Source organism: Colletotrichum jinshuiense, chromosome 5, assembly GCF_051148585.1.
Source record: "Colletotrichum jinshuiense chromosome 5, complete sequence".
NCBI lineage: Eukaryota > Fungi > Ascomycota > Sordariomycetes > Glomerellales > Glomerellaceae > Colletotrichum > Colletotrichum jinshuiense.
The window spans coordinates 628,721-642,748 of record NC_139312.1 but is presented as its reverse complement, the minus strand read 5'-3'; the positions used below and the strand labels follow the sequence as shown (position 1 = coordinate 642,748).

At 48.7% G+C, this 14,028-nt stretch overlaps 2 protein-coding genes across 2 annotated transcripts; both read left to right on the top strand.

Moving 5' to 3' along the window:
* Window positions 1-870: 870 nt before the first annotated feature.
* On the top strand, window positions 871-2,683 carry EsH8_V_000170 (FAD-dependent oxidoreductase; the record flags this gene model as incomplete). Its single annotated transcript, XM_083272686.1, has 5 exons — window positions 871-1,093; window positions 1,171-1,717; window positions 1,794-1,857; window positions 1,939-2,285; window positions 2,350-2,683. The coding sequence occupies 5 exons, from the start codon at window positions 871-873 to the stop codon at window positions 2,681-2,683; spliced, it is 1,515 nt and encodes a 504-aa protein (XP_083125401.1).
* Window positions 2,684-12,230: 9,547 nt separating this feature from the next.
* Window positions 12,231-13,519, top strand: EsH8_V_000169 (uncharacterized protein; the record flags this gene model as incomplete). Its single annotated transcript, XM_083272685.1, has 2 exons — window positions 12,231-12,872; window positions 12,953-13,519. The coding sequence occupies 2 exons, from the start codon at window positions 12,231-12,233 to the stop codon at window positions 13,517-13,519; spliced, it is 1,209 nt and encodes a 402-aa protein (XP_083125400.1).
* Window positions 13,520-14,028: the final 509 nt, after the last annotated feature.

Sequence of the window (14,028 nt, the reverse complement as noted above, 5' to 3'; positions counted from 1 at the left end):
GCGACTACCACGCACCCTAGGTTCCGCCTACCATAGAGTGACTTCCCGTCCGCAGAGCAACAGAAGTGTCAACTGTCTGTCAGAGATAGGCCTGATCAGGCCTATTCAGAACAGACAATCGCACTTTCTGGGCTGCACGACGAGGGTCGAGAGTTTAGCTTGTTGCTCAGTGGTCACCTACAGTCGCGCGCACGCACAAGCGAATTCGTAGAAGATCTCCAGATTACGCAAAGAAAAGAGTATTAATGTGATGATGTCTGCCGCAGTCAGGGGTAAAGTGGCCCTGCTGTCTACATGTCTGCATGGGCCGCGTGGGTTGAACCCCGCCCCATTCTAGACCAGAGTATAGACATGTATCTTAAGCAACAGAATTAAGTACTGTACTGCTTATGTAACATAACAACTCTTCTAGCCAGATAGTTGTATACGTCATAAGGGCATATAGGTAATGTTAACAGCAGCGCTTGCATGCATGCAAGCACTGACGGATCTTTTGGGTTGTTTAGGTTAATTAGTCCTGGCCGCAGGGTCAACATGCCCTTGTTGCAGAGAGTTACTGTTAGCGCTCTGTTACAGCTTATGCCTCGGTGTGTTTATATTCTCTAGTGACGGGAGACCGGCATCTGTCAGTGGGTCACGCACTCCGCGCACGCCGACTCTTAAAAAGGTGCTAGTATTACTGCATACTGTATACAATACTTTTTTGAAAGATCGGGCTTCAACTGTTGCCCGACCCGTCGGTCTCGCTTAGAACTTGTATGCCGAAGAACTCTTCTCGGAAGAGTCAACAAAATCTATAAGTATGTGATAGACTCATTCTATATCTATTAGCTATCCCCCAACATTCAACTCAAATGCTTACATTCCGCAATGGCTACTAACTCTCACTACAATCACGTTAGCCAGAATGATGCCATTCCCAGCCCGACTCATGAGACCCAAATAATCGACGGTGTGCTCCGCTGGCCTCCTACTGGGCTGAAAGTAGTCATCGTCGGTGGCGGTCCCGCCGGCCTTTTGGCAGCGCTTGAGTGCTGGCGAAAGGGGCACCAGGTGGAGGTTGTAGAGAGGAACCAAGCCATTTCAACGATTGGTACGTGTTGACTATAGATGCAACTTGTACTGATTAGCTCAACAGCGGGACTTGGTAGACTGACATGAGGTATTCAGGCGACATCTTCTTCGTTGGCCCCTCAGCCCTCGCAACGTTGAAAGACTATCCAACTATGCTTCAGCAGTACTCGAACGTGAGTTGGGACAACTATGTTACCTACCGCAGATCTGATGGCATGCTTGTTGCCCCTCCGTTCGAGTGGGAATACAACAGAGACGACGTCCCGCATCATGCTGCCTGGCCCCTAAGGATAAGGACCTCAGTCAGCCGGGCTGGCTTGTCTCAAATGTTGTATCAGCAGTGTCGGCGGCTGAACATTCCTGTGACTTTTGGCGTGACCATCGTCGATTTCGAAGAGAGCGCTTCTCAAGGCTCAGGAACTGCTATTGCTACTGATGGATGCCGGTTCACTGCTGATATTGTCATCGCTGCCGATGGTCTCGGCACAAAGTCTCACAAGGTCGTCACGGGAGAGGTCATTCGGGCTAATCCCACCGGCTTTGCCATCTGTCGAAACTTCTACCGGTTGGATCCAGAGAAGCATGCAGCGCTTCGTGAGAAACTTGCCGAGTTGTCGCGACCCGATTGTCGCTGTTCTTCAGGGTATGTTGGATTGATAATCGCAGGCCTTGGCCCACGTGCAAGATGTGGACTACACTGACATTACGAAATGCGCTAGAGAGGGCTTCCACTGTATTTCTGTTCTCAGCAACGAATCCGCCTTCGTTGGTATTACGATACCAGTAAGTCCCCTTTACAGCTCAGTCAAAGTGATTGGCATTCCTATTGGGTGCGCTAGATTAACTAATGCGTGACGTTAATAGGATGACGGCACTGCCCGGGAGTCCTGGGCGGAGAGCATCACAAACGAGGAGTTCATCAATCTACTCCCAATGACCGGCAATTATGACCCTTTGGTCTTGGAAATAATCCGCAACATTCCGGAAAACAGCACCACTAAGTGGCAGCTCTGCTGGCGCGACCCGCAGCCCAAATGGACTTCTCCTGAAGGCCGCATTATTCAGTTGGGTGACAGTGCTCATGCGTTCATTCCCTCATCCATGTCTGGCGCAACTACTGCGCTAGAGGATGGACAGTCGCTGGCTGAATGTTTGCGACTTGCTGGCAAAGAACACGCCCATCTTGCGACTAAAGTCCACGAGCTGATGCGGTATGCTACAATTTTTACCGAAGGACCGCAGCTACCATGGTTTAAAGCTAATCTATGCTCATAGGCTTCGTCGTGTCTCTATTTTGCAGCGGGTTGGTTTCTCCAACAGGCGGGAGATGCACCAGAAGGATGGGTTCGAGGGAATTACCAAAAACAAGAATGACGGCGGATCCATGACGCTTGGGAAGTGGACATGGACGCATAACGCCGAAAAGTACGCGTTCGAAAACTTTGCCAAAGCGAGACAGTGTCTAGAAACAGGCGCCGAGTTTGAACATACCAACATTCCCAAGGGATTCAAGTGGGAGGATTGGTCTATGAAGCATGAGCTTGAAAAAGATAAACAGGGACTCATCACAACCGACTTGAAGCTAAACGGTGATTGGGGAATTTATTAGACAATTTCGAGGTATTAAACAGCTTATATCTCAACATAGACATTAGATTACAGGGCATAACAAGTATTTCTTTCTAAACATAGAAATTGTATCATTCCAATGAGTGTTTAATATAAGGGCTAGACTTGAGATTCATTAAATTTTGGTCTAGTGACTGTAGCCGCCAGTCGAGTAGATCGCACGTAAGAAAAAACACTTCAGTTCACAGACCTAAAGGTTACCCTTCAGATAACGTGGTGAACTAGACATCGTCTAGTGATTGTTTTTTTCACTTTTGGAAACGCAAAAGGTTAGCTCCCGAGGAAGTCGACAAGAAACGGGGCCGTCCCACATTCATGAGCAGCATCCACCGACGCTTTCGGCATCGCAAGATCCACAATCCTTGATAGTCTAGTGGTTAGGATATCTGCTTGTCATGAAATCATGATTTTCGCAGGGGACCGGGGTTCAATTCCCCGTCGAGGAGATTTTTGCCTTTCAGCATCTCTCACATTTGAGGGTGCGTTGGGTGGCCCCCTTTCTAAGTGCCAAGTTGGGCGGAGCTTCTCAACCAACTATCACTGGATGAACACATCCACCAATCCCCGATAGTCTAGTGGTGAGGATATCTGCTTGTCATGAATACGTGCTCGCAGGGGACCGGGGTTCAATTCCCCGTCGAGGAGTTTCTTTTTGCTCTTTTCGTCAATTTGGGTTAGTTTGCTCAGGAAACAAAGACAAAGCTGACAAGGAGATGTCATGGGTTTTTATAAAATGTGGTTTCAAATCCCATGTTCAGGTTTAAAAGAATGAATCTAAAGGAAAAGCAGGGTTGTAAAGACTGTATGTCGCAAACAGCAGCACCTCAAATGCATACGATATCGGTGTCTTGCAGTACGCAATACACGCTTATAACGCTGTGCAAATGTGGCATCGTTATGCGCCCGGCTCTGTTCCGCAGTAATAGATTCCACATAGATAAGGCATATGCCAACCTTCAACCTCTTCCCCACATGAAACAGAGGGCCCTGCTCTTCAGGCAAGCATTATAAAACTAGTCACTAGTGCGGAAGATGCTCAACATAGTAACATACCACTACCTGCGGAAGGGCCGAGCTGAACCGATGGATGTACGAGATGCTTTGCGTAGCGTTCCCTTATAGCTTGACTATCTGAACCAAACTGAGATTCCTGGCTGTCTTATTGCCTGTCGACTAGTGAAACCTGCGATCTAGAATCGTTCCGTTCCCATCTACTGAGTGTTTTGATGCCCCGTAAGGTATTCGGATGATTGGCACCCAGCTTAAGTTGAGCATGAAGAACATATTGCCGCAACAGAGCAATTGCCTCATGGGTACGACCCTGGCGCCTCCAGGTTTGGGCAAGGTGGCCCATGCTGGTGATCGTATCGGGGTGGTCCGCCCCAAGTACCCTTGCCCTCGTTTCCATCACTCGCCTCTGCATCTCTTCTGCCTCTTTCCACCGACCTTGCTTGTGGTATGTTATCGACAAGTTTCCCATACTGGTAAGCATTTGAGGATGCTCCTCTCCAAGTACCCTCTTCTCTATCTCTATCGCCTGCACCTGCAGCTCTTCTGCCTTATCCAACCGGCCTTGGTCCAGGTAAGTTAGCGCCAAGTTAGCTATACTAGTGAGCATATCGGGATGCTCCTTTCCAAGAACCCTTGAACCAATCTCTACTGCTTGTAATTGCAGCTCTTCTGACTCCTTCAATCGACCTTGGTTCTGGTACGTTGATGCTAGGTCGTTTATACTCCCTAGAGTTTTAGGGTGCTCTTTTCCAAGCACCCTTAAACTTGTTTCCATCACCTGTACCTGCAACTCTTCGACCTCCTTCCACCGCTCTTGCTTCCGGTATGTTATCGCTAATTGAGCTACATGATTGAGTATTCCAGGATGCTCCTCTCCAAGTACCCCTTTCTCTGTTTCTATTACCTGTAATTGTAGCTCTTCCGCCTCTTTTAGCCGGCCTTGTTGCATATATGTCGATGCCAGGTCCGCAATGCTAGCAAGCGTAAAGGGATGCTTATCTCCAAACACCCTCTTTCTTGTCTCTACCACGTATATGTAGAGCTCCTCAGCCTTATTCCACCGACCTTGCTTGTAGTATGTTGATGCAAGGCTCTTGATGTTTGCTACCGTTCCAGAATGATCGTTTCCTAGAACCCTTTTGTTTGCCTCTATTACCTGAAGAAATAGCTTCTCGGCCGTCTCCCACCTTCCTTGGCTCCAGTATGTCGATGCCAGACTGGCCATGCTCTCCAGTGTTCCAGAGTCGTCTTGTCCTAGTACCCTTAAACTTGTCTCCATCACTTTTACTCCCAGCTCTTCCGCATCCTTCCGCCGACCTTGGTCCCTGTATGTCGATGCTAGGTTGGTCATACTGGAGAGTGTCATGGGGTGGTTTTCCCCGAGCACACTTTTTCTCGCGTCTACCACATGTACGTGTAGCTCCTCAGCCTCCTTCCATCGGCCTTGCTTACTATAGGTCTTTGCCAGGTTGCTCATACTTGATAGCGTATCGGGATGTTTCTCTTTGAGCACCCTTTTTCTTGCCTCTACTACCCGTGTATAAATCTCCTCGGCTTCCTTCCACCGGCCTTGGTCCTTATATATTGATGCTAGGTTAGCAAAGCTCGTTAGCACTGCCGGGTGCTCCTCTCCAAATGCCCTCTTTCTTAGCTCTGCCACACGTATATACAACTCCTCGGCCTCCGCCCATCGGTCTTGTTGGCTATACGTCCTTGCCAGGTTAGCCATACTGGTAAGCGTATGGGGGTGCTCCTCTCCAAACACCCTCGGACTCATCTCCATCACCTGCACATCCAACTCTTCTGCTTCCTTCCACCGGCATTGGTATCTGTACGTCGATGCCAGATTAGCCATGCTGTTAAGCGTTTGGGGATGCTCCTTCCCAAGCACCCTTGAACTCGTTTCCATCACCTGCACCTCGAGCTCTTCGGCCTCCTTCCATCGACCTTGTTTCCTGTAGGTCGACGCCAGATTGTCCTTGCTGAATAGTGTGCGAGGGTCTTCCTCTCCTTGCTCTTTGTGTAATATATCTGTTGCTTCTATCTGACACCTCTCGGCGTCGTTCCACTGTCCTTGATACCGGAAATATCCAGCTAAGCCGTTTAGAAGGTACGCCTTCCTCATCTCGCTATCATTTGATGCTGCCACGGAATTCTTCAGTACTGCATATGCGTGAGGAAGATATTCTAGACATATATCGCGATTCTCGTGTTTGGCCTGTGGATAAAGATTCGATACCACCTCAAGTGCCTTTTTCGCAAATTCCTCCATTCGCTCTTTGTTAGACACCCATTCGCGCGTGACCAACTGGACCAGTCGGTGCATGTCTAGACTCTTGTCACCGGAGATAAACGAGAAGGCCTTCAGTGTGCCAAGGGCTTCGGTAAGCTGTTTCCTTTTGCTGCCAATTGGCTGTTCTGGCATATTGGACTGGAAATCGGAGATAAAGTCTTCCGGAATCCCTTGACGATCGAAAAAGCTCATGAGCGAGAGAACATCGCTTGCGAAGGGATGTCGCTTTTGGATCTGCTCAAACGATATGACCCACGTTTTTGTGACGGCGTGGTCGGTTTCCGAGCCTCTGCCAACTGTCTGAAACGATTCGCTTAGGAGTTCGACAAGACCAGCGTCGCTGTCGTCCAGTAGCTCTATGTAGTCGTTGACTGAAATTGAGTTCTCCCGAATATATGAGGCTGCCTGCACAATAGCCAGCGGTAGGTATTCGAGCTGTGAACACAGATGTGAAATCTCCTCCTCAGTGGACGATATTTCGTATCTGATTGTGGCGTGCAGGAGTCGTGCGGCCTCGTTTTCTTGCATTCGTTTGACCTCGGTCAAAGGACCCCCTTGACATAGCCTCAACCCAGTCTTTTTATCTCGAGTTGTGATGAGGATGGAACCATGGTCGCAATCAGGTATGTAGCGACCGAGTCCGACTGGCTGCTGCGTTATCTGGTCCGGAGTTGATTTGGATGACTGTGGTTGAGGCGGGAAAAAGAGCTCCGCTTCATCAGCATTGTCGATTATCATAAGCCAACGGCCATGTTCTTCACTCTCAAGCCACCTTCGTACCAGCATCGGCATGTCTGATTTAGGGTCATGACGTCCCGGAATTTCATACTTTTCAGCAATCAAAGCGTATGCCTGACGAAATCTTGCTTCATTGCTGGCGTGAACCCAAAACACAGACTTGTCAGGATACTCATCTCTGATCCAGTAGGCGAACGAGAGTGCTATGTTGGATTTGCTTTGTATGTGAATTAGTCGCCATACTGTCCAAGAAGAGGCGGTACTCACCCAACCCCACCAAGGCCCCAAAGGGACACCCTCGGACACCGCGGCTTCTGGCTCTGGCTGAAACCGAAATAGTCTTTCACATTGCTTAGAATCTCGGAGCGTCCCAAGAAATTAGGATTTCGAGGATAAGGCACGAGGACTGCATAATTAGCATTTACTGTCAACGCCCAGGTGATCACACTACACACATTTTACGCTCGGGTCTCGAATTCGGTCCCGCACTGTAAGAGCCCGCTTGCTTAGAAGTTGAAGCCTCTGCAGCACCTTCTCGTACTCGTGGTCCTCCTTTCCAAATTTGACTATATTCGAATGCGACCTGTTAATGGCGCATATATGCTCGGCCCCATTTTCCCAGGGTCGACAGTGAGTTGCCGAAGATTTAGTGACAAGCACTGTTTCTGGCCCATTCATGCTCCACTTGCCGTTCTCCTGCTAGTTTATGTTAGCTAGGTAGGTAACTAAGCTAACATTACGACGGGGGAATACCTTTTTAGCTGTTGGTGACATCTCGGTTTCGTAGAAGCAGAAAACCTCTGTATTCCCTTTAGGCCCAAGAGCCTGAGGAAAGTTTCGTTGTTGTACAGTCAACACATGTGAGTTGATTCGATTCAGGGAATGAACGAGCTCGCTGTTTGGCCCGTATCCGACCATCGGGATGAGCGAGCTGATCTCCATGCCGTCGTGAGGAACTCCGAAAAATACGACGCCGTAGACAGTCTGGAGGAGCCTTATGTCTTCTTTTTCTTTTGAATTGAATAGTTCGATAAGAGCCTGCGCCTGAAATGAGAATAAAGCCCATAGTCTATTATTTAAGTTAACATACCTCTTTAATAATCAGCCCACCAAGACTGTGGCCGATCAAGATCAAAGGTTTTCGTGATCCAGATGGTCTAAGTGCGCTAAGACTTGCACGGAACGATGTTGCAAGATCTTCCAGATTCTGTATACTGTTGCTGTCTACTACCCTTGACCCGTGGCCGTATGTCATGACGCGTGCCATCGGACGGCCAGATTGCTCCCACGTCAGATGTTGCGGCAAAGAATCACGTAGCCACATGTGCTGCCCAGATCTTTCTTTAAACGATCCAAATGCGTGCCCGCCAAGGCCAGACACGGCAATGATGCTGCTGTTATTAGTATCATCTCCAACTACTAAGAAGATTACTCACTCTACTTGATGATCTTCAGATGGGGGTGCGAAAAGAGTCGTGACACCGAGGAATTCATCATCAAGTGGTAGCTCCAGATTATAGGTAGACGTGCTTTGACTTCTCTGAAGTAGCTTCGGCAGCTGTTGTCCATTCCGAAGCGTGACTGTACCAGTTTTGGAACGGCCATGGACTTCAAGAGCAAGCGACTTAATGACTGGGCCGGCATAATTGTCATGCTCTTCTAGGTAAGAGCGCAATCGATCTGTGTCCCAATCAACAGGTACTGACCGAATCCGATATGTCTTACTACTGTCGGCTGGAGTGTGACTTGTGGTCGGAGGTGTTGGCGCTGGTGGCGAGGTTCCGGCCAAGAACCGCCGGTAGAACACAATGGTCAGGATTGCAAGGCTGGCTAAGAATCCAAGCTGGCTAGAAGTATACCAGTCCATGATTTGGCTGCGATTGATTAGGACTGACAGAAGTATCAACGAATTGTAACGCTTGCGTGAGGTTCTGGCGCGACCCTGCCGGCTTTCTTCCGTCAGATGCGATAGACAGAATGCGACGTAGAAAGCAAGTGGATAATCCTCATCCCGAATATTGAAGAGGGAGAATAACTGTATAGCAAACTGGCATGCCAGGCGGCTGGATGCCCCTCACGTCAGCCGGCTTTATTGCTAGGCTCGGTTGGCAGTTTTGGGCTACACAGCCACACCAATCAGCCAAGGAGACAGATCAGGCTGTCATAACGTTAGCGTCAGGCGGAGCAATTCGTGATCGGCGATTAAGCATGGATTGATATACGATTCCAGGCTACAGCCAAGTAGGGTCGCTCTAATTGTCAAAGGAAGTCATACACATGTTGCATCAGTCAACTGCTGTGCTGTCGTTCTCGTAATCCTGCCTTTCTGCGGTACTGAATTGTAGATGATAGATGAAACCAAAAAAGTCCTGACCACACAGCGACTACAGCCAGAACTGCAGCTACGACAAATCCAATAGACGTCAGGGCCACTCCATAACAAAAAGCCTGGAAGCGAACATCCTTCCCGATACTATCAGTAGCTAGCGCTACTTGCATTGCTGATAGAACAACCGTGATGTAGATAAACACAACAAAGAGCCAACCGAAATTCCGTTCGAAAAACGCTTTATATGTTTTCGAGCCAGACGTGTAGCCATAAACCAGCTTGTGAGACGAGAAGCCAGCTGCACCAAAGCGGTAGAGTGTGTTTAACCGAGATAGACGCAATTCGCCATACATATACCGACTGTCCGCTTGATTTAGTACTTGGGTATCAATATGGCGAACTATATCGCGCACGAGCGCCATCCACGCAGTCCACTCAATATCCGGAGGGATCAAACCCGTCTCGTGCGCGATTCGAAAGTCACTCCTACTGCTCACTAGGTAGACGTATGATAGCAACAGTCCGCAAGCACTTTTGTAGAGAGTCTCATCACAGCAAAGGATTTCCTCCCAAAATTCATACTCCAAAATGTATTCAGGCAGCGGCTTGATGAAGATGTGCGTCTCATGCCACACCAGATGCTCGTCGGGAGATTCTGTAGCATACACCGTACGCCCAAGCAATTTTTGACGATGCAGCGGGCGCGGCGGCCGTGGCAGGCCCGCAAGCCAGAGGAAAGGATGTATCTTGTTCAGCTTCGGCGTCCGCAAATCAATCTCGAGAAACGCATAGACGTTTTTCCTAGTGTCTTCTAATCGTCCGTCACGTTGGAAGGCAGGCGGGAGGGCCGTGGATGACGAAGGTCGGATGGCGTTAGCCGCTGAGAATGGCGGGGTAAAATGGCAGGTTTGCGGGGTGGTTAGTTTTTTGCCCTGTGAGAGGACAATGTGCTTACTGGTTTATTCATTCTGCTTGTTTCTTAGGGATAAACAGGGCTTATTTTGACGGTTTTATAGTGCACATGATGATATTCTTGCTGTGGTGCGTTCGACCGATACTCAAGCGTTTGAAAAGCTCTAATTTCGGTCGAATGAATCGATGCAATAAACCTGTACTGTAAGCAAAGTGCAACGTTTGCTCCTTTCGGCGCGGAATAGATCCGATATGCCTTGTGGTACACTCACTCTGCTTGCCAAGAGATAGGCAGAGACACACTACGGCTCCATACTAACGGCGAGTCACAAGTATCTGAGAACAAGGGAAAGGCGAACGTGGACAACATCAGCGGTGGGTGGATGACTGAGTTGTCTGTCTTGTGAAGTGCCAATGCATGCAGAGACACTCGGGTGCCTGCCTTGGTTGGAAGTCAGCAGCACATGAAAGACCACGTAGCTCGAGACAAACAGGCACCGGTCAAATTCGCTAGCTAGGCCTGGATCATTCAATAAGGGCAGGTAGTCATATTTCTTGATCAAATCTGGTCGCAAATACTGGCCTTGTTCCGATGCCGTTGCAAGGCACTTCGATAGTGGGCCTATTTGCGCAACAACGCCAAAAGGTCCGCTAGGTCAAGCGTCTGCTTGTGCCTGCATTGGGCGCCCACCACTGTTCTACCTGTCTACTTGCGGTCGTCGCTCTCAAGCCAACCTTTCCATTCTAACTAGCGATTTAACATAGTCATAACGGGATAGGCAACCGATCATAGGTAAATAAATAAATGAAAATGATCATCCCAATCACCAAAAACACGCGTAACGTGCAATGGAGATTGGCAAAAGAAGTATATAGTTGATGTTGAATTCAATCTATCCAATAACGAGTCCTTGATAGTCTAGTGGTTAGGATATCTGCTTGTCATGATTCATGCTCGCAGGGGACCGGGGTTCAATTCCCCGTCGAGGAGATTCTTTTTGCCTTTTTTCCATCGAGCAATAAAGGGATATTCTGAGGTCGGGCCTCTTTTCCTTTGTATAGTTGTTTGTGTGGGTTACATGCTTCTTGTGCTTGTATATCAATGGTTTTCTTTTTCGAATATTATTGGCTACGTACTGGGAAGTGAATGCGCACTGTGTATCTAAGATAGATACAAATATCAAGCTCAGGTTTCCGTATGAACAGCGAGTGGTACATGCAACTCTGTTATTTCCCGAAATCGCGAGTTGACCTGGCCCTTTGCGCTCCATTCTTGTGTGGGCGTTTAATAATTGAAAGATGATGAAATGTCTATAAATGATCACATTATTTTATACTAGAACTAGAACCTACGTTGTCGATATGTCTCATTTGACCGAAAGTACTCTACTCACATCCACATCCACATGGTCAGTGGAGACGTGGATTTGGTCGGTTTGCTATCAAGACTTTCGTTTATCAATCATTTGAACTCAGTAACCTACAAAACTGTTCGAAAAGACATAATATCTTGCTATCATGAGCTTGCCGAGGCTTTCCCGCTTGTCGGCTTAAACGTAGTCGGCAATGATCCTGATTCCGGGGATGTTGTCTTAAATCTCTTTACTCTTCTTGAATCCACAGGACTAATTCAACCACTTTTGCCTGTTCGCTCAGATTTTAGGCTGCTATGTTGTACCCACTAACCGAGCTTCGGCCTGTTAACAAATGAAGTGTTGTGCAGAAGAAGTTGTGGACACAGACATGCAGGATCAATGAACAATCTTGAAGACTCGGACTGCCTTCAGTAATAGGCTACACATGGTAGTTATGTGCCAAAAGCCTTTCAGTATTGGGAGATGATGTACTTACAATACACATGCTTCAACACTGAGTCGAAGTTTACAACCGTTTGTCGTCATGCCTCGAAAGCTCGATGTCATGTTGAGAGGTGGGCCCGACATGACAATCCACCTTATCATCTTCAATACGGAACAGTGTGCTCACTGTATGATTTGTGGACACATATTACTGTGTAGACAATGGCGAAGCATTCAACTATTGCGAAGTCTTGAGCAAACGCCTCAGCTCACAGGGGGTCTAAGGCAGGCAGTACAGGGATGTCGATCCTCTAGCCTTCAAGAAGTCGACGACTCCACTCCCCAGTCCTTCAAAAGTTCCATCTAGCTTGATTGCGAGCCTCATTTCCTTCGTCGCGAATATCGTTTTCAGCTCGCCTTGTTCCACGACTCCAATCCGGGCAACATGGTCGCCTGGGATGAGGACATCAACTTCGCCAGCGCCCTGCTTCTACATAGTTGTCTTACCGTCCTCGTGAAAGAGCTGCTAAATCTTCTCTCCGTCATCCTCCGCACCACTCCCTTCCGCCGCAATGTCAACCCCAAAGACGATATTGCCCGTTCCCTCGTCCTGGATGGCTATACTTCCATCCTCTCCAGCGACGCCGACGGTAACCTCGCAGAGCTCTACTTCACCAATACAGGCCTCATGCTGCTGAGTGTCACCCTCGCATCTGCCATTTCCATGAACCTCTTCCTCTCTGATGCCGTCCTCAACGCCTTCGTCGCCTGCACCTTTGGCTTCTGCTACATCGTCTCCATCTTCGCCTGCGGAGGGAGCTGGCTGAGGTTCGTCCTCGCGCTGCGGCGCGCGGGGAGGTTCGTCTGGTCCGACACGCCGTTTGTCAATTTCTTCTCGCTCATCTATGTTGCCGTCGTGCTTAAGAATGGGTCGACAATGAGACTCAAGGACTACATGACCCTTCGTAGCATCGCCATCTTTGAATTGGTGTTCATGAAGGCGTATCTCGCCGCATCGAGCATGGATAAACAGATTGAGCTTCTGCGTTCTCTGTGCAAATCGCGATTCGCACTATTTCAAAGCAAGGTATGAACACACCGTCAACTCTCTCTTCTCCTCCCAATTGGCCCCCTGTCGAAAAACTATATTCCAAAAAGCCTTGATAGATCCTCAGTGACGAGCTTGAGAGCGTTAGTGCTGATACCAGCGGACTGAACTTGCAGCAGAAACCAAAGATCGACATCCCAGAACCTCCTAGGTTGAGCCGAGGTTCCATCGTTCCCTTCACCACCACCCAAAGGCTGTCCGTCATGCTTTTCAAGACGACCATCGGCCACGAGTTTGGGTCTGTCAGGGGCCCGAAGGGCCCTAGCACCATCCCCGTTCCGCCGGTCGGCTGCTTCGCAAATGACGATGTGGCCGGCGAGTGGCGCGTCTATCGTCTGGCGGACGATATCATGATGATTTCCGACACTCTACGCAAAACGGAGCAGAAGGGCGCGTGGAAGAAGTTCATCAGCCAGGCCCATGGCATTTTTCTCAAGCAACTGCGCAAGGTGAGGGTTGTGTATCTCTTGAGGGAAGACAATGGAGGTGACTCCGGATTTGGGCAGGGGGACTGTAACTCAGCATGGATATCAAACGTGAACCTCGTGACCGGCGTTAGTGAGTCCGTGTTAGAACTTTACAGTCTTGCAGAAGACGAGACCCTTCAGGGGGGCGTTCTGCTGTAAAGTGAGCTTAGAAGAGGCAAAACTAAAGGTCAAACTTTTGATAGATTCACATTTTAGATGAGCTTTCCATGAAGGGCATTGAATCTTGTATGATGCCTATCACTGCACGGTATGCTATTGACAGAGACAGGAAGGGGACGTGACTACGACGTAGGTCATCAGGGCTGTCCAAGATCAACTTAGAACAAGAACAGTGACGACTATATGTAATTCAAGGATCTCTATGATGTCGAATGTAGTCAACGACACTGCCTTGGCGGCGCTTGTCGATACTGCTGAGGAGATGATCATGGGTGGATCAAAAAATCGGTTACAAATGTTGGGTAAAGCAGCCCAAAACATGGATTGATTTATGATTCTAAAAATACAACTTGGTGGAAGCTGAGCATGTAAATGTACTTAATTGATGAAATGCGTAGTTGAAACGATCTCGATCTGGAGGGGCACAGGAGCAACGGAGTGCCAGGGTCCAGCCTGTACCCCTTGCGATGGCCCCCATCATGCATAAA